Genomic DNA, 27,345 nt, shown 5'->3' on the forward strand with positions numbered 1-27,345 from the left:
GAGAGAGAGAGAGAGAGAGAGAGAGAGAGAGGAAAAGCCCTGCAACCTTAGATAGAAGCCAAAATTTTCTAGATTCCCAACCAGGAGCAGGACGGAGTACTAAAAGACAAAGAGAAGCATCTACTACCATGGTTAATGAAGAGATGATTTAAAGCATGTAGGCATCTATTAACTAGAAAAATGCTGTCATTTTTATGGAAATCTACTGCTTAAATTTGTAATTTAATATACAGGGATATCTTTCCTTTTAATTTTATTGAATTTATTTAACATTTGCCCCTTCTGAGATAATTTAGATATTCAGGTTTCATAAATCAGCTGTCAACAACTAGAAGAGTAAAGCAAAACTGTTTTTACTGTCTCTACCCGTACAATAGAAGTAATAGTTCTTATCTAGCTATACTTTGGTAGGTCTTACTGGTCGTTCCTCTTCTCACCTCTCCATATCCCACTCTACTTTTGTGGAATCAACTTATTTTAGTTCATACATTTGAGATATAGCATGTTGGACTTGTTTTCTTGGCATTGCCTTGTTTCATTTAATATGTTTTCCAGTGCCATCCATATAACCATAAATGACAGGAGTTCATCCTTGCTAAAAAAAAAAAAAAAAGAGTATTATTCCACATTTTCTTTGTCCATTCACCTGTTGTGGGGCGCCTCAGTTGTACTGCAATGAACACATGCGTTCAGGTGTCTCTTTAATATACTGATTTCATTTATTTGGACATTTACCCATCAGTGTGGAACACTTGTGCTGATTTTGACCTTCACAGATTCTGGCAATTATTCTTCAGAAAAATTGATGTTGAATTATTCCTGTATTCCTTCTATTGCTGAGTCAGGAAACAGGGAAAGGTGAATCAATGATGAGTGCCTCCAAAGGGCAGAGAAACAGCAGCTCAGTCCTGATGAAGCAGACTTCAGATGATCCTTGTGCCCTCTCTTTCAACTTCTGGCCTTCACGAAGTGATCTGTACTGAGTCAGACCAGCTAATTCAGCCAAATCTGAACAATTGTCACATTAGGTGATTCTCTGTCTTCTTCTCTCATCAATCCTCAGACAGGGCACAAGAGGGCTGAAATCCCTAGTGTTTCCTGTCCCCTCTCCCTGGGCATGTCCATGTTACAGCTGGTACCCTACACTGTCCCACTTGTAGACAGACCCTGGCTTGTAAGGATCATTTCAGTGACTTATGGTTTATCTTTGTGCAAACACCACCTTGAATCAAGAGTAATAAACCTATATTTCTGACCATTTCTCATACTTGACACTGAACATTTTTGGTCAATCATTTCCTATACTCTTCCTGATATATATGTTTCATACTTTCATCATTTTGTTCTTCTTATATTCTCACACTTATCTTTCCTAAACCAGAGTTCTTGTGCTACAACAGCTTGTTGTGAAACATTGGGCCCCCAGCAGGTGCTACAACCAGACCATTAACAAATCAGGTGCCCAAGTACTTTCATACGCATCGTGTTCAGGACACTGTCCCAATTCAGTCTGACGCCTCAAACCAATAATTCTTCACAGCATCGCAACACCTGCTCATATAAGTTCTCTGCACAAAGTAATTTATTAGAGATGATTTTTACCTATGCTTTTATGTCATCAGGCTACAGAGGAAAATTTGAAAAAAGAAAAGAAAAAGCATTGAAATGATTTGTGATCTGTTCCTGCAACATACTTGTCAGAGGAATTGAATGATTGTTACTATGGGCTGCCTGTCAACTAAAGGGTCATTCTACACATTACATTCAGAAAAAGGCCATGTGTATACTTTTATCTTATAAATCTGCCAGTAATATAGACTGCTATTTGACGTAGAGAAGTAGAGGTAGCTAAACATGTTAATCATTGTCTCTTCTGCAAGGAAGCCATGGAAAATGCCACCTGAAACTCATTGCCATGACTGTTCTTAATTGACGCTTCACAGCAGAGAGACTGTGCTTGCTAAACAAACGAATTAACCTCATAAGAATATCCCAAATCTTAGTGGCAATTACATGTGTTGTGTTTGTTCTACATGTTGTTCTTCCAAAACAATCTCATGTTCAATTGACTGCATCAAAAACTCTGCACCAGAATCATTAAATTGCATTTCAAAGGCAGCAAAGGCTTTGACTACAGTGTGCAAAAGTGAGCTCTCTGCAATACCCAAATCCTCTTGATCGTTATGCTTACATGGAAATTCAGCAGTTGAGGTCTAACTTAGAATGGCTTAGGGTTATGTAATAAGTTGCTTTTTGTAGTGGAATAAATGCAGACTTTCCAATACCAGCTTGTTGAAGGAGTTCAGAGATTTCAACACATTCAGACAAATATTGAGACAGTTCCCTTCAGTAGCTGGGACAGACTCTCATAACATTCTGAGGTAATAATCCCTTGAAACTGGCTTTGTAGATTGCTATCTACTTCCCATTTTTGTTTTCAAGGTGAATATAGGGAAGGAGTTGGGAAATATGTATTAGTTTTGTCTGCATCATTGTGTCCAAATCACTTGATATTAACAACTAAATGGAGCAAAGATTTATTTTGGCTCATGGTTTCAGAGGTATTCACCCATTCTGTTATGGAAGGCAGAGAGAAACAGGCCATATGTTGGCAAAGAAGCAGATAGAAGCACATTAGAACCAGCAGAAGAAGGATAAAAGTTATTGTGGTCTCTACCTAAAATCCCAACAAATTGGAGGTAGAAGCAGGAAGATCAGGAGTTCATTCCAGTTATATTGAGTCTAACCTGCTCTACATGAGACCCTGTCTGAATACCAAGCAAAATCTAATAACTATAACAACACAAAACAGAAAAACAAAAACAAAAAACAAACAAAATGAAAAAAAATCCAAAAGCACAGCAGAAAATCTTTAGGCAAGAAACAGCAGCCATTCCTCAATGGCTGTTCTTTCAAGCAGGCTCTGCCTTCCTTAGGTCCATCAATCTCTCCTATGCTACACAAATCTGAACCAATGTGTGGATTAAACTGTCACTACATCACAGTCTGGATGATCTAATGGTGTCTGGAAATACTATTGCAGACACAGTCAGAGTTGTGTTTCTTTAATCCCTTAGGTAGATCTTAATACAATCGCGGTGTTAAGACTTAACCTTCACAAAACCTCTTAGTAGTTGGCTTAGGTGATGTGATGTGATGAAGGTGATGGGAAGGAACAGATTTAAATCCCCTATTGCAAGGATGCTATTTTTTCATGCTCATCATTGTTATTTATATTACCCAATTTATTAAGGGATAGTATCTAAATTTGAGATAGTATTTGAGCACTTAATCACAGTTACAGTGATTTTATAATTTTACATATGTAAAATTCTTATCTTTCTTTAAAATTTTATATTTTCAGTGAAAAAACAAAGACCAGAGCCTAAGAATTTCTAGGTAAATTTACAGAGGTGTGATGGTACATATCTATAATTCCATAGGGAAGGTGAGTCAGGAGAACATTTTCATAGACATTTTTCAATGTAGTGTCTCTAATCACAAAACATGATGGAGAGCTCCAATCCATAGAACAAATAGTCTACCCACCTGCTAGTGAGAAAGATTCATTTGAACTATAGCCGAAAAACATAAGATCATAAAAGAAAAATACCAATCTAATATCCCTGATATTACTCAGGATTGCTGCAATCACATGAAAGTTGGTGGTTTCTGTTTGTCCCTGTACTATATAAATCAGCATTAAGTTGTCCTTGTAGAATAAAGATCATCAGCATGCTGGCATTTGATGGGATTTATAAAAATACAAGACTGTGTTCAACCTTGCTTTATTAAAGAAAAGCTCCAGGAAGAATCAAGCCCCTCACTGAACACATGTGCTGGGGGCGTTGTTTTCCGTCATTCCAGGCACCAGCACCCACTCCAAAGAAACAGCTTTTGGACTGTAAACCACCGAGAGTAACTGAGAGTTATCTGCAATGCAATGCCTCCTGAGCAAAGATCAGTCTTGATTGTCTGTCTTGCTTTAGTGTTCCTGCCCAAAGCCAAGGTTAATGGGAAAACCTAGCCTGGAAGGAAACCAAATCTTATCCAAGAAAAATAATTTACTACGTAATATACTGGCAAATCTACTGATGACAATATGCCTTGAAACAAATGACTTCTCTGATGCTGCCAGGCTGCTCATGGGGACTATGTATATGAAAATTCCACAGAAGCCTCTCATGAGCTTCCCTGTCAGTAAAATGAGATCTATAAAGTAGAAAAAAAAGGTGGTTTACTTTCTATAAGAACTAAAATACATAAAATCAGAAAGTACAGGTGGAAAAGGACATAGAGAAACAAGTGCATATGGGTTGCTTTTCCGTGTGGAAGGCAATGTAATATAATGGGAACCATCAGGCCTGAGAGTATATTATAGCACATGTGCCTTGAGCAAGGCAGCTTCTCCTCTCTGAGTTTCCATATCTTTAAAATGAAGGTGATAATACCTATCCTGGAGGTAAGGACACCACAGAAAAGCCAAGCATAGTGTCTGTCTGAAGCAGATCATTGGTGAGTCAGTTCAATCGTTTCCTTCAGGTATTTTAGAAAACTTTGAAACAAAGCTCATTCTTTTTATGACTAAACTGTTGTTCATACAAAGTAATACACATTCAGAACTCTATGAAAATGTGATACATTTGACATGCTCTAAGATCATTATTTTTTAATTTTATTTTATTTTATTAATTACACTTGATTCAATTTGTATCCCCCCATAAGCCTCTCCCTCCTCCCCTCACAGTCTTACTTTCCCTCCCCCTTCTTCATGCATGCCCCTCTGCAAGTCCACTGATAGGGGAGGTCCTCCTCTCCATCCTTCTGATCTTAGTCTATCAGATTACATCAGGAGTGGCTGCATTGTCATCTTCTGTGGCCTGGTAAGGCTGCTCCCCCCTCAGGGGGAGGTGATCAAAGAGCAGGCCAATCAGATTATTTCAGAGGAAGTCCCTCTTCCCATTACTATGTAACCCACTTGGACACTAAATTGCCATGGGCTACATCTGTGCAGGGGTTCTAGGTTATCTCCATGCATGGTATTTGGTTGGAGTATGAGTCTCTGGGAAGATCCCTTTGTTCAAATTTCTGGTTCTGTTGCTCCCCTTGTGGGGTTCCCGTCCTCTCCAGCTCTTACTATTTCCCACTTCTTACATAAGATTCCATACATTCTGCCCAACAGTTGGCCATAAGTCTCAGCATCTGCTTTGATAGTCTGCAGGGCAGAGCCTTTCAGAGGCCCTCTGTGGCAGGTTCCTAGGTTGTTTCCTGTTTTCTTCTTCTTCTGATGTCCATCCTCTTTGCCTTTTAGGATGGGGATTGAGCGTTTTAGTCAGAGTCCTCTCCCTTGATTAGTTTTTTTAGATGTATAGATTTTAGTAGGTTTATCCTATGTTATATGTCTATATGAATGAGTATATACCGGGTGTGTCTTTCTGTTTCTGGGACAACTCACTCAGGATGATCCTTTCCAGGTCCCACCATTTACCTGAAAATTTCATGATTTCCTTGTTTTTCATTGCAGAGTAATACTCCATTGTGTAGATGTCCCACAATTTCTGCATCCATTCTTCAGTTGAGGGACATCTGGGCTGTTTCCAGCTTCTAGCTATTACAAATAAAGCTGTTACAAACGTGGTTGAGCAAATATCCTTATTGTGTACTTGAGCCTCTTTTGGATATATGCCTAGGAGTGGTATGGCTGGATCTTGAGGAAGCGCTATTCCTAGTTGTCTGAGAAAGCGCCAGATTGATTTCCAGAATGGTTGTACCAGTTTACATTCCCACCAGCAGTGGAAGAGGGTTCCCCTTTCTCCACAACCTCTCCATCATGTGTTGTCACTTGAGTTTTTCATTTTGGCCATTCTGATGGGTGTAAGGTGAAATCTCAGGGTCGTTTTGATTTGCATTGCCCTAACGGCTAATGACGTTGAGCATTTCTTTAAGTCTTTCTCTGCCATTCGATATTCCTCTATTGAGAATTCTCTGTTTAGCTCTGTTCTCCATTTTTTAATTGGATTACTTTGTTGGCTGCTTTTCAACTTCTTCAGTTCTTTATATATACTGATTAGCCCTGTGTCAGATAAAGGGTTGGTGAAGATTCTTTCCCAATCTGTAGGCAGTCGTTTTGTTTTGATCGATTCTACTTACCAAAGCTGAATCAGGACCAGGTAAATCAATTAAATAGTCCTAACCCCCCCCAAAGGAAATAGAAGCGGTCATCAAAAGTCTCCCATCCAAAAAAAAAAAAAAAAAAAGCCCAGGACCAGATGGTTTCAGCACAGAATTATATGAGCCTTGAAACAAGAGCTAACTCCAGTTCTCTTCAAACTATTCCACAAAATAGAAACAGAAGGAACATTACCAAACTCATTCTATGAAGCCACAGTCACCTTGGTACCTAAACCTCACAAAGACCCAACAAAAAAAAGAGAATTTCAGGTCAATCTCCCTTATGAACATTGATGCAAAAATACTTAACAAAATACTTGCAAACTGAATTCAAGAACACATCAAGGATATCATCTACTATGACCAAGTAGGCTTCATCCCAAGTATGCAGGGATGGTTCAATATATGAAAATCCATCAATGTGATCCACCATATTAACAAACTGAAAGAAAAAAAACCAGATGATCATCTCCCTAGATGCTGAAAAAGCATTTGACAAAATCCAACATCCATTCATGTTTAAAGTATTGGAGAGATCAGGGATACAAGGCACATATTTAAACATAGTAAAGGCGATATACAGAAATCCTATAGCCAACATCAAACTGAATGGAGAGAAACTTAAAGCAATCCTACTGAAATCAGGGACAAGAGATGGCTGCCTACTCTCTCCATATCTCTTCAACATAGTTCTGGAAGCCCTTGTTAGGGCAATAAGGCAGTTGAAGGAGATCAAGGGGATACAAATTGGAAAGGAAGAAATCACATTATCACTATTTGCAGATGGTATGATAGTATACGTGAGTGACCCCAAAAACTCTACCAGGGAACTTTTGCAGCTGATAAACACCTTCAGCAAAGTGGCGGGGTACAAAATTAACTCAAAAAATCAATAGCCCTCCTGTATACAAAAGACACAAGGGCTGAGAAAGAAATTAAAGAAACAACACCCTTCAAAATAGCCACAAAGGACATAAAGTACCTTGGTGTAACCCTAACCAAGCAAGTCAAAGACTTGTATGAAAAAAATTTCAAGTCTCTGAAGAAAGAATTAAAAGAAGATATGAGAGGATGGAAAGATCTCCCATGCTCATGGCTTGACAATATTAACATACTAAAAATGGCCATCTTACCAAAAGCAATCTACAGATTCAATGCATTTCCCATCAAATTACCAACACAATTCTTTAGAGACCTTGAAAGAAAAATTCTCAGCTTCATATGGAATAACAAGAAACCCAGAATTGCTAAAACAATCCTCTACAATAAAAGATCTTTTGGAGGTATCTCCATCCCTGATGTTAAGCTGTACTATAGAGCAACAGTTATAAAAACTAAATGGTACTGGCATAGAATCAGAATGTATCAAAGGAACTGAACAGAAGACCCAGAAATAAACCCACACACTTATGGATACCTGATCTTTGACAAAGACACCAAAACCATACAATGGAAAAAAGATATCAACTTCAACAAATGGGGCTGGTCTAACTGGAAGTCTACATGTAGAAAAATGCAAATAGATCCATACTTATCACCCTGCACAAAACTAAAGTCCAAGTGGATCAAAGACCTCAACATAAAACCAGACACTTTAAATCAGTTAGAAGAAAAAATGGGGAAAGCCCTAGAACTCATTGGTACAGGAGAAAACTTCTTGAACAGAACACCAACAGCACAGGCTCTAAGAGCAACAAACAATAAATGTGACCTCGTGAAACTGAAAACCTTTTGTAACGGAAAGGACACTGACTACAGAAGAAAAAATGACAGTGTGCAGACTTTGAAAGGATCTTCACCAACCCTACCTCTGACAGAGGGCTAAAATACAAAATATATAAAGAACTCAAGAAATTAAACACCAACAAATCAAATAATACTATTAAAAATGGGATTCAGAGTTAAACAGAATTCTCAAAAGAAGACTATCAAATGGCTGAGAAACACTTAAAGAAATGCTCAGTGTCATTAGTCATCAGGAAAATGCTAAATACTAAAAACAAGGACATCATGTCAGAGACAGACCCTGTTCTCCTTACTAGAGAACCCACTTGGATACTGAGCTGCCATTGGGTATATCTAAGCAGGGGTTCTTAGTTGCTGATTCTTTTACCCCCTTTCCCCCAGAAGGGGTGCAGCCTTGCCAGGCCACAGAGGAGTACAATGCAGTCAGTCCTGATGAGACCTGATAAGCTAAGGTCAGATGGAAGGGGAGGAGGATCTCCCATATTGTATCAGTAGACTTGGGGAGGAGCATGAAAGGAGATGATGGTGGGAGGGTGGGATTGGGAGGGAATAAGAGAAGGGGCTACAGCTGGGATACAATGTGAATAAACTGTTATTAATATAAAAATTGTTTAAAAGAGCAAACTCCTGTTACCATGGTAACTAACCACCAGATTCAATCTAGGGTTTAAATTGAAGTGATACACTTATGATACTGATTTTTATTACAATTTTTTCTTAAAATAAAAATATGCACATAATAAACTAATGAGAAAACATTAAAAAAAACAAAGAAATCATGAAATTTGCAGAAAAATTAGAAAAGATGGAACTAGAAAAGATCATCCTCAGTGAGGTAACCAAAAACCAGGAAGACACTCAGGATATATGCTCACATATAAGCAGGTATTAGTCATAAAATATAGGATAAATATACTAAAATCTACAGACCTAAAGAAGCTATACAGCAAGCAAGAGCCTATGAAGGATGCTTAATTCTCATTCCAAAGGCAAACAGGATAGACACTGGAAGTGGCAGAAGAGAGGGAACAGGTTCAGATCCTACCATAGATGTTCTTAGAAAGACTCCCTACAGCAGGGGATTGAAGCAGATGCAAAGACTCACAGCCAAACTTTGGAATGAAGGCAGGGAGTCTTATGGAAGAAGGGGTGTGGGGAATAGAAGGACCTGGAGGGGACAAGACCTCCACAAGGAGACCAAAAAAGCCAAAAATTCTGGATCCGGGGTGGGGAGGACCTTTATCAACCAAAGACCATACACAGAGCGGATCTAGACCCTCAAATGTAGCCCATGGCAGCTCAATCTCCATGTGGGTGGCCTAGTAAGGGGAGCAGAGGCTGTCTCTGACATGAACTTGGTTGCCTGCTCTTTGATCACTTCCCCCCTGGTAGGATGACCTTGCCAGCCCACAGAGGAAGAAGATACAGGTAATCCTTATGAGGACTGATAGACTAGGGTCAGATAGTAACGGATGAGGATTCTCCCTTTCAGTGGAGTAGGGGAAAGGGATAGTGGGGGAAGAGGGAAGGAGGGTGGGACTGGGAGGAGATGAGGTAGTGGGCTACAATTTAGATATAAAGTGAATAAAATTTTAAAAATACAATAATAAGATAAAATAAAAAAAAAAGAAAAACTACAACTCAAGTTCTCCTTGTAACTTACACTTTCAAAATTTCAAAAGGCACAAAATTGTGGAAAGTGAGTGAAGTCCTAAGTACATATATGTGTTACAATGGACACAGTCATGTTGAGGACCTCAATGCCTCATCCCTTTCCTGGGTGAGGCTCAGAGGGATGCAAAAGCTTTCCTTTAGTCCATGTGTGTATATTGAGAGATGTGTTTCCATTAGAGAGGATAGACTGCCTAATATCAGCTCTTCCTTCCCTTGCTGTTCCTAGTTTGGGTTCCAGCACTTTTGTGGTTCAAGGGTGGGGCAGAATTTATGTTCTGACTATATTCTTTCTGAGAAAAATTATCTCAAATCTTCTAAATTCCAAAGAAGTGGCCTTAAGTTACTAATTGTGCCCCTGTTGATCTATTAATAAAAAAATGGCCTGATAGGCTAGGGTCAGATAATAAGGGAGGAGGATCTCCCCTATCAGTGGACTAGGGGAGGGAATAGTGGAGGAAGTGGGAGGGAGGGTGGAAGCAGTAGGCGATGAGGGATGAAGGAGGGGCTACAGCCTGGATAGAAAGCGAATAAATTGTAATAATAATAATAATAATAATAATAATAATAATAATAATAAACGGCATAAAAAACAGCCACAGGGGCTCTCACAGCTGCTTGAAGTACTTCAAATGGGAGCAGAAAGAACATACAGAAAACCTGTCTGAAGATGACATCAAGAAGCTCTTTACATGTTGAAGGGAAGGGTTTAACTAAGAGCAGTGAGGCTGAAAAGGTAATATGCAGAGCTGAGCTCCCATCACACGGGCTGTGTCATACTTCTCTAAACCACTCAGTCCTACAAACATACATTGTGCAGCTTTTGCACACTAATAAATACATGCCCCAAAGGATTCAGGAGTGAGGATCCCACTGTCTATTAACTTCTCCCAAAACAATAGAGGTGGCAATAAAGACAGCAATCATTTATGGAGACCTCATGATATGCCAAGGTCTTTTCTAATCTCTGCACAGTATTATCTCATTCAGCAACTTAACAACAGGATTACTTTTGTTTTGCTGGTTTTTCAGAAAAGGGAATTACAACTCCAGAGCAGTTGGTTACCTGTATATGATAATCTTCAAATCAATGCGTCCATCACCTTCGAGTGCTAGAGGATGTGGGGAAAATCAGTGTGTTCAAGACCACAGTGGCAGATCCCTGCTGCAGGGCTGGGTGGCCCAGGAGATCCATGCAAAGGCAACATCTGCCAGCTGCCATCAAGGCCTCATAATCTTTAGCCAGGTGTCTAATCATTCGGGAGAGTATGCACTATTCATCAGTAAGAACGGTCTGGCCGAGCTTTAGGATGACCCCAGCCGCCCCATCTCTTGAGGCTGAATAGAAGCTTTTTTGAAGAGACCTGGATTTGTGTGATCACTTAGACCTCTAGTCCTGACCCTGCCTTGCCCTGGCGAAGCAGCAGATGGTGGATCCAGATGGGGCAATCACATCCTCCCCATCACACCTTAGTAACATAAAGCAGGGGCAGATGGACCACAGCTGGGCCCTGTTTCCATCTGAGCAGTAGCTTTGTCAGAAGGCTATCACTGCTCCCGGCCCTCTGAGTGTTTCTGAGCCCTGTTCCTTAGCCTCTTATAATTTGAGCCTCTGTTTTTCCAAATTTCTCTCCACATGGTTCATATGAAGAGGTCTTTTGTCCAGTGGGAACCGGGAATCTTGGCTGCCTGTGAATGCTAACACACGAGGAAGATAAGATATGAAGCAAACCATATATTTAATCACTCCATTTTTTTTTTCATTCAGTTTGGCTTCCTACCAGTTGCTGGTTCTGTCACTGAAGGTTGTTTTCTTGACTTTTCTAATGCAAGTTTTCCCTCAGAAATTCTAAATTAATTAGAAGTTCAATATGCTAATTAAAAACAAAGCCAAAATGAGGTGTATATATCTATATATTTGAAACACTTTTGTTCAAATATAACTCTACAAAGAAAACCTCATAAACGTATGAGGTCAAATCACAGAACAGGGGAATATTAGATTATGGTTAGGGAATTTCAGAAATAATAAACAAACTAATATAAAGTAAAGATGATAGAGCTATTGAAGCAGGTCCTATTACATGTATCACTTCATAAAATACACCATAAATCAGTGCCAAGTCCACCCAGCAAACATTATTTGTGCTGTGGGCAAGACTCTGGGAAAGGTATCTGTTAAAGCATCAGTTTGCACAGTTCAGAAAAGTTAAGCTCCGAAGGACTAAAGACCAAAACACCATGCTCCAACACAATGTAAAAGGCACAAATTAACAGAAAGAGCAAAAGAATTTGATACCTGAGTACACTGAATAATATTTAATATTTTAAAAATCTTAAAGAAGTAAACAAGATAAAATAAGGTCTTTCATTTGACATTAGCAACATCTTCCCCACCTTCCCAAACGAGGAAAGAAACCTAGTTCATATTCCATTCCATTGTGTGAAGTTTTAGGTCAACTTCACACAAGCTAGAGTCATCCAAGAGGAGGAAGCTGCAACTGAGAAAGTGTCTCTAAAAGATCAGCCCGTGGCTAACCCTAGATGGCATTTTCTTAATAAATGATCGATGTCGGAGGGGCTAGCCCATTGTGGGTGGGGCCACCTCTGGACTGGTGCTCCCGGATATTATAAAACACAAAGAAACAAGCCAGTACATAGCACTTCTCTATGGGCTCTTCAATAGCTCCTGTCTCTTAGGTTCTTGCCCTGCTTGAGCTCTGTTTACGCTTCCTCCAAGACAAGCAGTAATGTGGAAGGTAAGCCAAATATACCCTCTCCTCCCCAATCTGCTTTTGCCCATAGCATTTACACCCATCAATAGTAACCTCAGTTAAGCCACTCATAATAGCAAAGAATATGTGTGAAAACTACGTACACTTATACCACGTATGCTGTGTTACATAACACAAAATCGTAAAGCTACCGAGACTCCGGTGGCAATATAAAAGTTGGATGTCATTAAGTTAAGTGGCTTTTAAAAACATCCAGGAATGCAAATTAACTTTAAAAATATAGTTTTTCCTGGGAGATACCTGGACTGGTAGGATTTCAGTGACAGCAAAGCACCCACATAATATGTAATGCCAGGATCATGTGAGATCACAAATGTATCGTGGAAATATTTTTCCTCCATTATCCAAAAAGGTGACACAGGGGTTAGTATGGCTACTTCATGGTTTATTCTTGGTTGTGTGTGGGCTTGAGGGTTTTTGCTTTGTTTTGTTTTGTTTTGAAAATGTTTTAATACTCAGTTTTGGTTGGATTTTTTTTTCTATTTTTGGTTATGTTAATTTTGCTGTTATTTTGTTAAGGAATCAATTAATTTCATTTAAAATGCCAAAGTAGACGGTGTTTTTCTATGTCTGTACCATTTATAGTTATGACTCTTTATTGACAATGGGAATTGAGTTGCTGTTTCTCTATCTTTGAGTTAAATGTTCATTTATTTATTAACCTAAAGCAACGAAGTATCACCTACACAGCTTGGTCATTTTCCTCTTATCTCTAGATGGAAGGCTGTAAATATTTTTTAACTTTCTTTTTTAGTAGTATTTTCTTGAATGTGTAGTCTCTGAGCACTGTTTGGATCATCCATAAAATCTACTGTTTTTTAATTAACATTTTTTATTTTATTATTAAAATTATTTTACTGTTTTAAAATTTTACTATTAAAATTATTTTAAATTTTCCTAAATTTGTACCATGTTTTGTAGTTTATTTCAAATTGCTTGCCTTGATTTTAAAAAAGACCTTCCAGAGTCCATTTATGCTCAGGTATAGACGTTACACAGGGTTGGTTTCAATCTACCTCACCACGCTGTCTGTGCCAAGCAAAGGCTCCCGCCTCCCTGTGTGTTCTCACCGTATCGTTACGTTAGGGTACCAGGTGGTCACTCTTAGGCCGTGGTGGAACGACCCCCAGCTACACACAAAACAAGATTACTCTGGGTGCAGTGTTTGCAGGAAGAGTCTATTCCACAGCGGTTTCTTGGGGATAGAAACATTTCTTTCCCGAGGAAGCAGGGAGACACAACTCATGACACCAGAATACTCAGCAAACTCAGGGGATTCACGAGGCCCATCTGCAAAGTTATAGGAACAACAAGCAACTGCCAGGGGAGAAAGGCGTGTAAACTGCCCGAGACTGATCTAAGGAACTGCAGGCTCAGTGAGGCGGTTTGGGAGTCACTCATGCTGTGGTGAGCCGCCTTGGTCTTACCTGTAAGCAATCCCCCAAAGGTCATGGGTTTTGTCCCCGTTAATCTTGTCAATTTTATTGGGATCTGGGGTCAAGTACAACAGACATCTCTGTAATTCACAAACTATTTTTTTTTTTGGAAGGATTAAATTCGGAGGGAAGTCCCTCCAGTAGCAGCCCAGTCTGCAGGAAGAGCTGTTGCTTTTTACCTGCCCGCCCGCCCACCTGCCTGGCTGAGGTGTTCATCTCCTCCCCGCCCCATGCTGCCGCTTCTCTTTGGTGAGATCAGAGCCTGGCTTCTTTGGACTTCTGGTTTTGACTGAAGACCAGTAACTATCCAGATTGGGACTGCTGAGGCACGTCTTCTCACGGACTGAGCAACAGCCATGTTCTCAGCCTCTCCAGCATGCAGATGGCAATGTTTGCCTGCCCAGCCTGAATGGTGTGAGCCGATATAATAAACTCCTTCTGTAAGATATGCTCACCATGGCCATTCTGTTTCTCTGGAAACCCTGGATGACACAGGGTCATTAAGCTGGACTTGGACAGAACTATTTTATTGGCCTATTGCTGTACCGTCTCTCTGGTATAAATAAACCTTTCCGTGTAATTCCCCAGGAAAAATCGCTCAACAGGTTTTTTGTTCAAGAATGTGTTCTGGTAAACCTCAAGGTACCCGGTGGTTTCTGTTAATCTACTAAAGTGGGTAATTACAGAAATGCTTTATGGACTAGCAGGAAACAGAGAACTCCCTGTTACAAGTCTGGTACACAAACTAGCACACGCGGATGAGGGATTTCTTAGAAAACAGAATCCAGCTGGACGCTTGGCAGGGGCACTTCTTTGTCTAGGCTTCCTAACTATACTCTTTCAGAATAGGTTCCTGCAGGCCCCGTTTGAGATTAAATGTGGCTAGCCAGAAAGGCTGTAAAGAACGTAAACAGAAAATACTGAGACCGCTTCTTTTGCAGTCTCACATCCTGTCACCGAATCTATGTGTTGACAGCTTAATGGATTTTTGAATGGGTTAAAATGAATAACTAAGACGACAAATACATCAACCGATTGGGCTCAGCTCGATGCTATGTGCTTTCCAGCTATTGATATTTTTTACAAGGAACTCAAACATGAGCAGTGATGCAAGCATTGCCAAGGAGGGGCCTATATGGAGGTCTCTCTGCACTCCTGAAGACTGACTACCTTAGAGGTTAGAAAAATAATTACAAAGGGCAGTTCACAAAGTAATCTTGAGCAGCAACAGCAATTAGACTTGTGCTGAGCAAACGATGGCTGTTATGCATTTTTCACAGAGTTGTTTTGAAGCATACGTAGTTACCATGTGTGATAAACCTAACAGAACCAACATTTGCTGTCACCATCACTGACAACGCTGGCCCTGTTAGGATGCTTTCATAGGATCACAGAGGAAAGTATTTCATAACAGCTTCATTTTTAATAGCCAGAATCTGGAAACAAACTAGATGTCCCTCAATGGAGGAATGGGTCCAGAAATTGTGATACATCTACACAATGGAATACTATTAAAAACAAGAAAATCGTGGCATTTTCTAGCAACTGGAAGGAAGTAGAAGAGATCATCCTGAGTGAGATAACCCAGAAACAGAAAGACAGGCGTGGTATGCACTCACTTATAAGCAAATATTAGCTGTATAACATAGGATAGCCATCTACAGAAGCTAAACAACAAGGAGGACCCTAAGGAGGATGCTTAAATCTCATTCAGAATGGCAGACAGAATGGACACCAGAGCGGTGGAAGAGAGGAAACAGGATGGGAGCCTACTACAAAGGGTCCTCTGAAAGGCTCCACCCAACAAGGGATCGAAGCAGATGGTGAGACTCACAGCCAAACTTTGGGCAGAACACAGGGAGTATTACGGAGGAAGAGAGGGGTGGGGATAGAGGGACATGGAGAGGACAGGAACCCCAGGAAGAGACCAACCAAACTAAAAGATCTGGGCTCAGGGGGTCCTGCAGAGACTCATGCACCAAGTAGGACCACGCGTGGAGAGGACCTAGACCCCTGCTCAGACATGGCTGATTGACAGATCAGTCTCCATGTAGATATCTGAGTGAGGGGAGCAGGGGCTGCCTCTATCGTGAACTTGGTTGCCTGTTCTTTGAGCACTCCCCGCTGGTGGTGCAGCCTTGCCAGGCCATAGAGGGAGAGGATCCAGGCAGTCCTGATGAGCTTAACAAGCTATGGGCAGATAGCAATAGTGGAGAACTCCCCCCTTCAGTGGACTAGGGGAAGGTGATGGGAGAAGAGGGAGGAAGGGTGGGAATAGAGAGAGTTGACGGAGGGGGCTTTAATCGGGATATATATAATGAATAAATTGTGAAGAAAAAATAAAAATTAAAATTAAACAATTTGTTTTTATATTTCTGTAACAATCAAAAGACATATTTTCAGGAAACCTGATGAAAATAACAATTTTAAGCAGACAGAAATAACATGTGGACTGTGCTGCATTAAGAGCAGAGTTTCCTGTCTGATGAGAGCCTCAGAACAGCCATTTGTTCATAGGTTCGTATGTCAGTCAGCACGGCCCTGCTAAAATCCATAGACCTGCCTTCTTTACAACCCTTTTCCAGCTTACTTTACTGTATGGGACCAAGGTCAGTGCGATACTACATATTCATCAAACAGACACAAGAATTCATTAGAAGACAAATCTCAATTTCACTCTAACAAAAACAGAAGCCATGATTTTGAAATTCCTTTATATTCACATGCAGTCCTCCAAGTTCATTTTCTCATGATAGAATATAGACATTACTGTTTTTAAAAGCAAGGTCCCATATAGCACATGCTGACTTTGAACTCACTACACAGCCAAGCATGATCTTAAAATGATCCTCTTGTCTCAACCTCCTGAGTGCTGCGATTACAGATATGTAGCACATGCCAACTATTTTCAGTTAGTACTATGTCTAAATGTTCTATATTTTACCACTCAAGTATAATAGTACAAATGTATATCATGATAGTTAATTTATAATTGTATTCTTTTGAAGCGTATTTCCGAGGCACGATAAACTCACCTTAGAGAGGCCACCTACTTCCAAATAAAAGCAGATGATGAACGCATTCCAGGTGACCCAGAGGGCAGTCCACACTGTATACTGCAAAGGAAAGGGTGGAGAAGAAGAGAAGTGGAGATCAAAACCGCACATTGAAATAAATCAGTAACAGAGATGTCAATAAATATAAGTCCTTTTTGAGGAAATAAAGAGTGTTCAGGAAAAATAAATATTTTTTTCCGGGTAAACTGAGGTTTAAAAATTGAAAAGACTTTTGGTTCTGTTGCTCTGCTTGTGGATCTCTTGTTCCCTCCAGGTCTTTCTATCTCCCCCTTCTTTCATAAGATTCCCTGCACTCTGCCCAAAGTTTGGCTATGAATCTCAGCATATGTCTTGATACCCTGCTGGGTAGAGTCTTTCAGAGGCCCTCTGTGGTAGGCTCCTGTCCTGTTCCCAGTTTTCTTCCTCTTCTGAAGTCCATCTCATTTGCCTTTCTGAATGAAGATTGAGCATCTTACCCAGGGTCTTCCTTGTTTAGCTTCCTTAGGTGTACAGATTTTAGTATCTTTATCCAATATTATATGTCTAATATCCACTTATAAGTGAGTATATACCATGTGTGTCTTTCTGCTTCTGGGATACCTCACTCAGGATAATCTTTTCTAGATCCCAACATTTGCGTGCAAATTTCATGATTTCTTTCCAAACAAGGACTGTGCATGGCGATAACCTAGAACCCCTGCACAGAAGTAGCCCATGGCAGCTCAGTGTCCAAGAGAGTTCCCCAATAATAGGAGCAGGGACTGTCTCTGACATGAACTCAGTGGCCTGCTCTCTGATCACCTCCCGCTGAGGCTGGAGCAGTCCTATCAGGCCACAGAGGAAGACAAAGCAGACAGTCCTGATGAGACCTGATAGGCTAGGGTCAGATGGAAAGGGAGGAAGACCTCCACTATCAGAGGACTGGGGGAGGGGCATAGGAAGAGAAGAGGGAGGGAAGGTGGAATTGGAAGGGAATGGGGTAGGGGGCTACAGTTGGGATACAAAGTGAATAAACTAATTAATAAAAATAAAATATAAAATTAAAAAAATTAAAAGACAATGCTTTCCACTGTTTTTACTGGATGCCTAGAATCCTAGACTCCTAAAATCCTTTTCTGACTTTCAGGTCCAAGTTAAATCCAAGTGCTCATAGGACTTCTGTTTTCTGTGCTTTAGCTTTTCAAGATAACACACTTACACAGTTTTTCCTGAGCTATTAGTCTACTTATTGCCTGTCTATCTATCTATGTACTACCTGTTTCTCTATCTTTCTCTCTCCCCACCAACAGAAATATATCTAAATGTTGTGATAGATTAGACAGATACATATCCAATTCGTAAGAGAAAATTGTCTAACTTTAGAACGTTAGTAGAAAGAGAACTCCCATATTTCTGAATAAAGATTTCTGAAACTAGATTTTTGAGTAATGTTATCAAACTCTTCTCTGTTGTGTTATTTTCCTGGGAGTAAAGCACATGATCCTGTATCAAACAAAAGTATATCCACATAAGCTATGCTTAAAATCCAAGAAATTAATAACTAACAGAATGAGCTAACAAACAACAGATTTCCATTATAAAACAATACCTTTAGCTCACATCCTGCTAGGAGAGGTAAAAGGCATCAAGAAGAGCATTAGCCAACCTGATGTAACATAGTGCAGATGATACCCCTGCTTGGAGACGCAGAGTCCTACGCAAGTGGAGGTACCGTGTGCTGTCAGGGTCATGGACTGATGAGATACGATAGTGTTCATGCTCACCTCACTGTCCTGGAAAAATCTGTACATTGTTGAAGCAGACATGTGGGTTAAATCATTCCTTTTATCAGTAGATGGCAATTGCTGTACCCTGCTCCTAAAATAAATTTAAAACTTTCTTTTTAAATTTTATCCTCTGCCACATAAGGAGAGCAACAGAACCAGAAAACTTGAACACAGGGAACTTCCCAGAGACTCATACTCCAACCAAGGACTATTCGTGGAGATAACCTAGAACCCCTGCACAGATGTAGCCCATGGCAGTTTAGTGTCCAAGTGGCTTACATAGTAATGGGAAGAGGGACTGCCTCTGACATAATCTGATTGACCTGCTCTTTGATCACCTCCCCCTGAGGGGGGAGCAGCCTTACCAGGCCACAGAAGATGACAATGCAGCCACTCCTGATGTGATCTGATAGACTAAGATCAGAAGGAAGGAGAAGAGGACCTCCCCAATCAGTGGACTTGGGGAGGGATATGAGTGAAGAAGGGGGAGGTAGGGTGGGACCGGGAAGGGAGGAGGGAGGGGCTTATGGGGGAATACAAAATGAATAAAGTGTAATTAATAGTAAAAAAAATAAATTAAAACATTTTACCCTCTGTCAAATGATTGCATTAAAACTACAGTCTATCAGAAGTTTACTGAAAGTGTTCATCTGCAAGAGTCAACTCACTATGTCTTTGCCACTTACGATTTTAAAGTGTTTAAAGTGTGTAGGTGTGTATCACGTTTTCTTTTCTGAGAATATTTTGCTCTTTGAAAACAGTAACTGAAAGCGCCACGATCACTCTGAATTTACACTAAAGCCTCTCAAACAGGTCAGAGGAACACTGATAAGCTGTGATGGTTTAGGTGTTTTGTAGATGTTGCAAATACATTCAACCGGGAACTGCTCTCATTGACATTGAAAAGATCTTAAATACATCCTCAATGGGCTATTTTTAAATTTAATTTTATTTATATATTTCTTCATTACAATTTAGTCACTTTGTATCCCAGCTGTGGCCCCCTCCCTTGTCTCTGCTCTATTCCACCCTCCCTCCCTCTTCTCCTCCCATGCCCCTCTCCAAGTCCCCTGATAGGGGAGGTCCTCCTCTCCTTCCATCTGACCCTAGTCTATCAGGTCTCATCAGAACTGTCTGCATCATTTTCCTCTGTGGCCTGGCAAGGCTGCACCCCTTCTAGGGGGAGGTGATCAGAGAGCAGGCCACTGACTTCATGTCAGAGACAGTCCCTATACCTTAATGGGCTGTTTTTATACCTCATAAATATAAAAAAGTATAGATGCTTTGCTAATTGGAGGGCACCAGGTGAACCAAAAGTGTATCACAACAGGCCAGCAACATCAACAGTCGAGTCAGGAGGAAAAGGTCTCAGGAAGCCTGAGGACTTTTGCTTGTTCGTTTTGGTTTTCCATGTTAGGAACTGAAGCAGGCCCTTGTGAACCTTAGGCAAGTTCTCTATCACCGTGCTCCATCCTGAGAAAAGCCATATAATTCATAATTATTACAATCCAACTCTAGCCTTGTAAGTTTCGAGAATTTCCACAGTGTAACAAAGGTACAATCAAAAAAGAAAGCTTTTCAAAACTCATAATACAAACAATGCCTGAAGGGGACTAAGGATCTCCTGAACATTTTGTTATAGTTTTATTATAGATCATGTTTCTGACCTTTCACAGATGCTGATAGAATTATCCAGTTCTACACATTTGACTGTAGCAAAGGCACTCTCCAAGGGGCATATCACTCAAGCCACCATATTAAACCTCGGAAGGATGGGTCATGCTTTGATTTCCTATGGAGTGTCAGAGTTGTCTGTGAACTCTGGCAGCCTGCTCCAGAGGCAGCATGCTTCGGTTGGTAGGCTTTATTGCAGCCATGTTAGGAAAAGGGTTCTAACTAACTGTAAATGGAGCCTTCATTAAGTGCTTTACCTCACCAGATGAGAAATGAATAAAATGACCATTTTACTAAATTATGTCCTTAATTGATATAGATATTTTGGGAATGGCAGTTAGTTTTTAATATTTTGTAATTGATGTGCTACACATGGTAGGAAGATGACAGGTTTTTCTTTGTTTGGGGACGGGGATAGAGAGTTGCTGGGTATATTGCTCATTGAGAATGATGCTTGTCTTATTGAATTTTGGTTCGTGTGGGATATAAATGATATGCTTCAAAATGCAGCTGAGAGGCCACATGGACCACAGATCTGCGAAGAGAGTGTCGGCAAGGCAAATCCATGGATACGCATTCATCTAGTTGGAAGTACTGGGTCATCTCTCCCAGGACTGGCCATCCACCCACCCTGTGGAGGTTCTAATTAACAGCTCAGTTGACATGATCATCGTAGTGCATGATGACTTCCTAGGGTGACAAATACCTGTTGGTTAGCATGGGGCGTGGCCACAGGCTGTGTGTCCATGTAGGTTGGATGGAGCGGAAGTGTGACTAATGAAACTTCCCCATGTTAAAATGAACAATGCATAATCTCTCCCTGCCCCCCCCCCCATTTTCTTAAACTCTGTGCACATGCTTTAGGTCCCGTTCACAGATAACACATGGTTTTGTGTGATTTCCTAAACATTTCCTTATCTTATGAGGCTATTTCAGCATTTGGTAATTGAAATAAACTTTATAAGCTTTCCAGTCTGTATTTCCACCATTGAGAATTAGTCTTAAATGCGGATTATTTTCATAAAGGGCATTTGATCAGTCATTTTTTTTCTCATGTGGCATGAACCTACTACATTTTCTCACAATATATATGAAACAATTAGGATCTTTGCCTGTACATTTTTCTGCTCTCTCTTGGGGTTTAGTTTTTCTTTGTGAGAAGAACCTTAACTGAAACCCGCCATCCATGTCCCTTACATGTAAGGAAAGCAGAGTGAAGGCGACAATAAATGTAATGAATAGTAACAGTTGAACCATGTATCAAGACTTGATCTCGGTGAGGTCAGAGAAAATCTGCCGCATATATTCTGACTACTAAAATCAGTCTATGAACTGTGTTTTATAAATTAGGTAAATATGGCAACTATAATTCAAATAAACATTCCAAGGCTTAACAGCCAGAAATCGATGAAATAGTCATTTCACCTAAAAGCCTTGAATTCATTTCCTATTTCTTCAAACATGGTGTTCTTCAGACAAGCTTCAAGTAGAATATAGCAATGGGTGGCTTCAATCCTACTTTCAAGCACACACCCTGAATACAAGGTGAGAGGCAGGATACTATGACAATTAGACAGAGAAGTGACAGAGTCTGTTCTAATAGCTAGGAGTAGGTACTTCGCCCTGACCAGGTGAAAGTAGAGATAGGTGTTTACGAAGAGACCATTTAACTAGAGGATTAAAAATTTCCCAAGAAGATAAAGAGAATAGGTCCCTCCAGATGGAAGGTTCAGAATGTGCCCCTGAGGAGGCAACCAAGCACATCGGTTGTCAAGAGAAGGGCAAAGGCATACGAATGCAGGAACACAATTTCTCTGGCTGGAATCCACACTCTGAGGATTTTAGAAATTTAGTGAATGATGCTGAAGAGTTTCTTCCATGTGGGCATTCAGCTAAGCCATTGTCACAAGGATGATTAATTCTTTGAGGTCAGGCATGGCAACCACCGTCTACCGACAGAAAATTGTAGAAGCTTAACCCCGTTGTTATATTTTGAGCTCTACTTTCATTGTCACAGCAGCAGACATCATATTTTATTAGATTCTGAGTACTCTCTTAGCACATACCTGGTGCTCCAAATAATTTGTTAGTTTGAAGTGGATTAAGTGCAACTGTCACATAAAAGGGGTACCTGAAGTACAGCAGATACGACTTCAAGATAAAACCTCCTGCAATCTAAATGTTAAAGTGCAGTTGTGGTTCAACTATGGTATGTGATAAAAAGGAAGCACTGCAGTGTGTTTTGATATGCCTGATGAAGGTCTGGAGGGCTGAGGCTCCCCGCAGAAGTGTCTGGAAGCTGAGATTTGTGGTGTGCATCCTCAGGCATTGAAAGGATTTCTGAGCTGGAATCATCACAGAACGCCTACAAGTTTGAAGTCACAGCTGCTATTTATTCATTAAACAGAGAACATTATGCTTTATTGGGCCTGAGTGACTAGAAAAGAATGCATATAAAATTGTTCCTTCTTTTCAGGGGTTCTGTACTGAAGGAAGAAGGTAGATTCCAGGGCTCTAGAGGCAAAATGTGGTAAAGGTGGAGTGAGAACAGATGGGCAGAGGCTTGGGGAATATTTGACCTAGGAGAACTGGCATGGCCCATGACGGGGACCTTAGCTCAGATATCCTATGCTCCTGCCTAACTCTCCAGCACCCCTTCCCCAGAGCTGTGCCGGGCATCTGTAGCCCAGCTCAGCATCTGAAGTCCAGCTCAGCATTCCCTTGGGCACACATCCCTCTTTCCAGTTTAACGAGTAATCCCTCTGCTCCTGCGCTTCTGTGTCATGAGCACGATTAATAATTCGTTCACGTGCAAACTTTCATTATTATGACAATGTATTCACTTTGTATTTCAGTTGTAGCCCCCTCCCTCATCTCCCTCTGGTCCCAGCCTTCCTCCCTCTTTCTCCCTATATCTCTTCCCTAGCCCACTGACTTCCCCTACTGTCTTACCCTAGCCTATCAAGTCCCATCAGGACTGTCTAGATCCTCTTCCTCTGTGGGCCAGGGGAAGTGATCAAAGAGCAGGCAACCAAATTCATGTCAGAGACTGTCTCCTCTTCTCTTACTAGGAAATCCACATGGAGACTGAGCCATCGATGGGCTACATCTCAGCTTGGGGTTTAGGTACTCTCTATGCATGGTCTTTGGTGGATGCATCAGTTTCTGCAGACCTCTCTGGGCCCAGCTTTTCTGGCTTTGTTGGTCTCCTTGTGGAGCTCCTGTTTCCCCGAGGTCCTTCTATTTCCCCCTTCTTCCATAAGACTTCCTGTCTTCTGCCCAAAGTTTAGCTGTGAGTCTCTGCATCTGCTTTGATCCCCTCCTGGGCAGAGTCTTTCAGAGAACTTCTGTGGTAGGCTCCTGTCCTGTTCCCTGTCTTCCATACTTCTGGTATCTATCCTGTTTGCTCTTCTGAATGGTGATTAGGCATCTTCCCTGAGGCTCTTTTTGTTGTTCAGCTTCTTAGGTCTGTAGATTTTAATACATTTATCCTATATAGTATGGCTAATATCCACTGGTAAGTGACTATATACTATGCTTGTCTTTCTGCTTTTGGGTTACCTCACTCAGGATGATCTTTTCTAGTACCATCCATTTGCCTTCTAATTTCATGATTACCTTGTTTTTAATAGCTTAGTAATATTCTATTGTGTAAATTTACGAGTTCTGTATCAATTCTTTGGTTGTTTTCACATTCTGACTATTATGAATAAAGCTGCTATGAACATATTTGAGCAAATGTCCTTGTGATATGGTTAAGTGTCTTTCAGATATATGCCCAAGAGTGGTATAACTGGGTCTTGAGGTAGTACTATTTCCAGTTTTTTGAGAAAGTGCCAGATGGATTTCCAAAGTGGTCATACAAGTTTACATTCCCACAAGCAATGGAGGAGGGTTCCACTTTCTCCACATCCCCTTTAGCATGTGTTGTCACTTGAGTTTTTGAACTTTGCTATTCTGATGGGTGAGAGATGGAAGCTCAGAGTCATTTTGATTTTCATTTCTCTGAAGACCAAGGATGCTGAGCATTTCTTTAAGTGTTTCTTGGACATTTGATATTCCTGTGTTGAGAATTTTGTTTAGCCCTGTACCCCAATTTTTAATTGGATTATTTGGTTTGTTGATGTTTAATTTCTTGAGTTCTTCATATATTCTGAATGTTAGCCCTCTGTCAGATGTAGTGAGAGTAAAAATATTTTCCCAGTCTTTAGGCTGTCATTTGTATCACTATTTGCAGATGATATGATAGAATACATGAGTGACCCCAAAAATTCTACTGGGGACTCCTACAATTGATAAACACCTTCAGCAAAGTGACCGGAAACAAAATTAACTCAAAAAAAGAAATCAGTGGCCCTCCTGTGTACAAAAAACAAATGGGCTGAGAAAGAAATTAGGGAAACAACACCCTTCACAATAGCCACAAATAACATAAAGTACCTTGGTATAACTCTAACCAAACAAGTAAAAGACTTATATGAAAAAATAAATAAATAAAATTGTCTCTGAAAAAAGAAATTGAAGATGATGTCAGAAGATGAAAAGATCTCCCATGCTCATGGAACAGTAGAATTAACATAGTTAAAATGGCCATCCTACCAAAAGTAACCTACAGATTTAATGTAATTCCCATCAAAATGCCAACATAATTCTTTACAGATGTTTAAAGAATAACTCTCAACTTCATATGGAAAAACACTCCCCCCCCAAAAAAAAAAAACAAAAACAAAAACAGAATAGCTAAAACTATCCTGTTCAATAAAAGTTCTGGAAGTATCTCCATCCTTGGTCTCAAGCTGTACTATAGAACAACAGTAATAAAAACTGCATGGTTCTGGCATAGAAACAGACTGGACAGTCAATGGAATCAAGTAAAAGACCCAGAAAAATTCCCACATACCTAAAGACACCTGATTTTTGACATAGAAACCAAAACCATACAATGGAGAAAAGAGAACATTTTCAATAAATGGTGCTGGTCTAACTGGCTGTCTACATGTAGAAAAATGCAAATAGATCCATACTCAATCACCCTGCACAAAACTAAAGTCCAAGTGGATCAAAGACCTCAACATAAAACCAGACACACTAATTCTGTTAGAGGAAGAAGTGGGGAAGAGCTTTGATTTCATTGGCACAGGAGACAACTTCCTGGATAGAACACCAACAGCACAGACTCTAAGATCAACAATCAATAAATGGGACCTCAGGAAAATGAAAAGCTTCTGTAAAGCAAACCTTCTTTATTAGGCAGAATCTTTGAGAACACTGAGTGTAATATGTCTTTCGTTTTTCCACTCTAACACCCCATAAGTTCACAAGGTTCCCTTCAGAGTCACAGGCGTTGCTTCTCTTTGTGGTTTCTTTCCTTTTGCTTCCTTCCTCCCATGTAAGGAAAAGAAAGATTTCGATATGCCAAAATCTTTAAAGATAAACATCTATAAGACAAATACTTCATATTTTCATTCTTACCATTTTCTCTTTGAATGTGTGTGTCATCTCAATGGTTACCATTTTACTTATAATCTTAACAAGACTCCTAGAGGGAGTGGAGAATGACCCCTCCTAAGTCTCCCTGGGAAAGCAAGAACTCTATACCAAATGCTTTATTTGACTTAATCTTTCCAAGAACCCTGTAAGGTCTGTTTTAGCATCCATAATTTATAGGTGAGGGGTGCTGGTTAGGTGGCTAGATGACATGCTCAAGGAGGCCCACTGGGACCAGGAGAACCAAATGTGGATTGCTCCCACTCTTCTTATTAGCTTCCTGAATTTCCATCACAAGATTTAAAACCTTAAGTCGTCCTTGGTATAAGTGATGACCTTGGCACTAGTCCTGCCTTGTTTCTCAAGCAATCACAGACTCTTATTGCCTATCAAGGAATCCAGATTCCCACATGGCTACAAACTGCCCACGATAGTATGTTTTTATTGTCAACCTGGCATAATGTAGAATCAACTGGGAAGAGAATTTCAGTGAAGGATTCGTTAGATTAGCTGGCCTGTGGGCATGCCTGTTAGGGGCTGTCTTGATTAAGAAAATTGATGTGAAAATACTCAGCCTAAAATCAGGTAGGCTCAATCCCTAGGCTCGAGTCCTAGACTGTATAAAAAGGAGAATGGAGGCTGAGCACAGACAGGCATGCATGTCTTCATCGAGTGCTTCCTCTCCTAGATGAAGGATGCTACTACTTCAGGTTCACCACCTTGGCTTTCCAGCAGTGATGGATAGTAACATGGATTTGTGAGCTAAAATAAACTCTCTGTCCCCTAAGTTAATGAAAACCCCCTATGTTAATTAAAATGCTGCGTTACAGGGTTTGGTGATCAAATCATTGTTCTAGATAGGTTTGCTTTCTAAGGTTAGTTTGGCTTCACCGAAGTCTGTCAGTCCCTGCAGACACTGTTGCCTATGTATTGCATCTTATCACAGTGTCAAGTGTATCATTCTACTCCATCTGAACCCTATCTTAAATGTTCTTGTTAATCTAGAAATTCATTACACCATGAATGATACTGTGGTCTCAGAATTATGGGCATGTCTTTGGTCTGGGTGAAACATTCTTTGCATTGTCTATTCCATATTGACATTTATTGCACAGTTGAGAATTTCAGGATTAGAACAGCAATACCATGCAATAAAGAAGCCTCTCAAATTGTTTTGTTCATATTCTAATAGAACTTTCTCAGTGTTTATTTCAAGAGACATGACAATAATACTTACCACCATGATATAACGAGGTCTATACTGAATGGTTCCAAACAAACCCAATATGACAACTATTATATGAAGGAAATTTCCAAGAATGGGTGCCCACTGGAAGCCGAGGAAGTCGAAGATCTGCCTCTCCAAGGCTGAAAGCTGCACCAAAGCAAAGAGCGTTCATTAGTGGCTAATCCAAGTTCCATTAATTCATCCCCTCATTAGCTCCCAGTTGTAGAAATATGCACATTCAGTTCCAATCATGGTTGTAAACTTTGCTCTTCCTTCCTTCCTTCCTTCCTTCCTTCCTTCCTTCCTTCCTTCCTT

General features: G+C 40.4%; 1 protein-coding gene across 1 annotated transcript in view; it reads right to left on the reverse strand.

The window, feature by feature from the left end:
- The window catches only part of Nkain3 (sodium/potassium transporting ATPase interacting 3), a 581,394-nt gene that overhangs the window by 246,319 nt on the left and 307,730 nt on the right, over positions 1–27,345 (reverse strand). The window contains exons 2-3 of the mRNA XM_055603203.1: positions 27,040–27,177; positions 16,855–16,935 (exon numbers count right to left, since the gene is read on the reverse strand). Coding sequence (XP_055459178.1) covers positions 16,855–16,935; positions 27,040–27,177 — 219 coding nt within the window. The remainder of the gene's footprint in view (positions 1–16,854; positions 16,936–27,039; positions 27,178–27,345) is intronic.

Source organism: Psammomys obesus, unplaced genomic scaffold (genome assembly GCF_907164565.1).
Source record: "Psammomys obesus unplaced genomic scaffold, mPsaObe1.curated_primary_1811, whole genome shotgun sequence".
In the NCBI taxonomy this organism is placed as follows: Eukaryota; Metazoa; Chordata; class Mammalia; order Rodentia; family Muridae; genus Psammomys; species Psammomys obesus.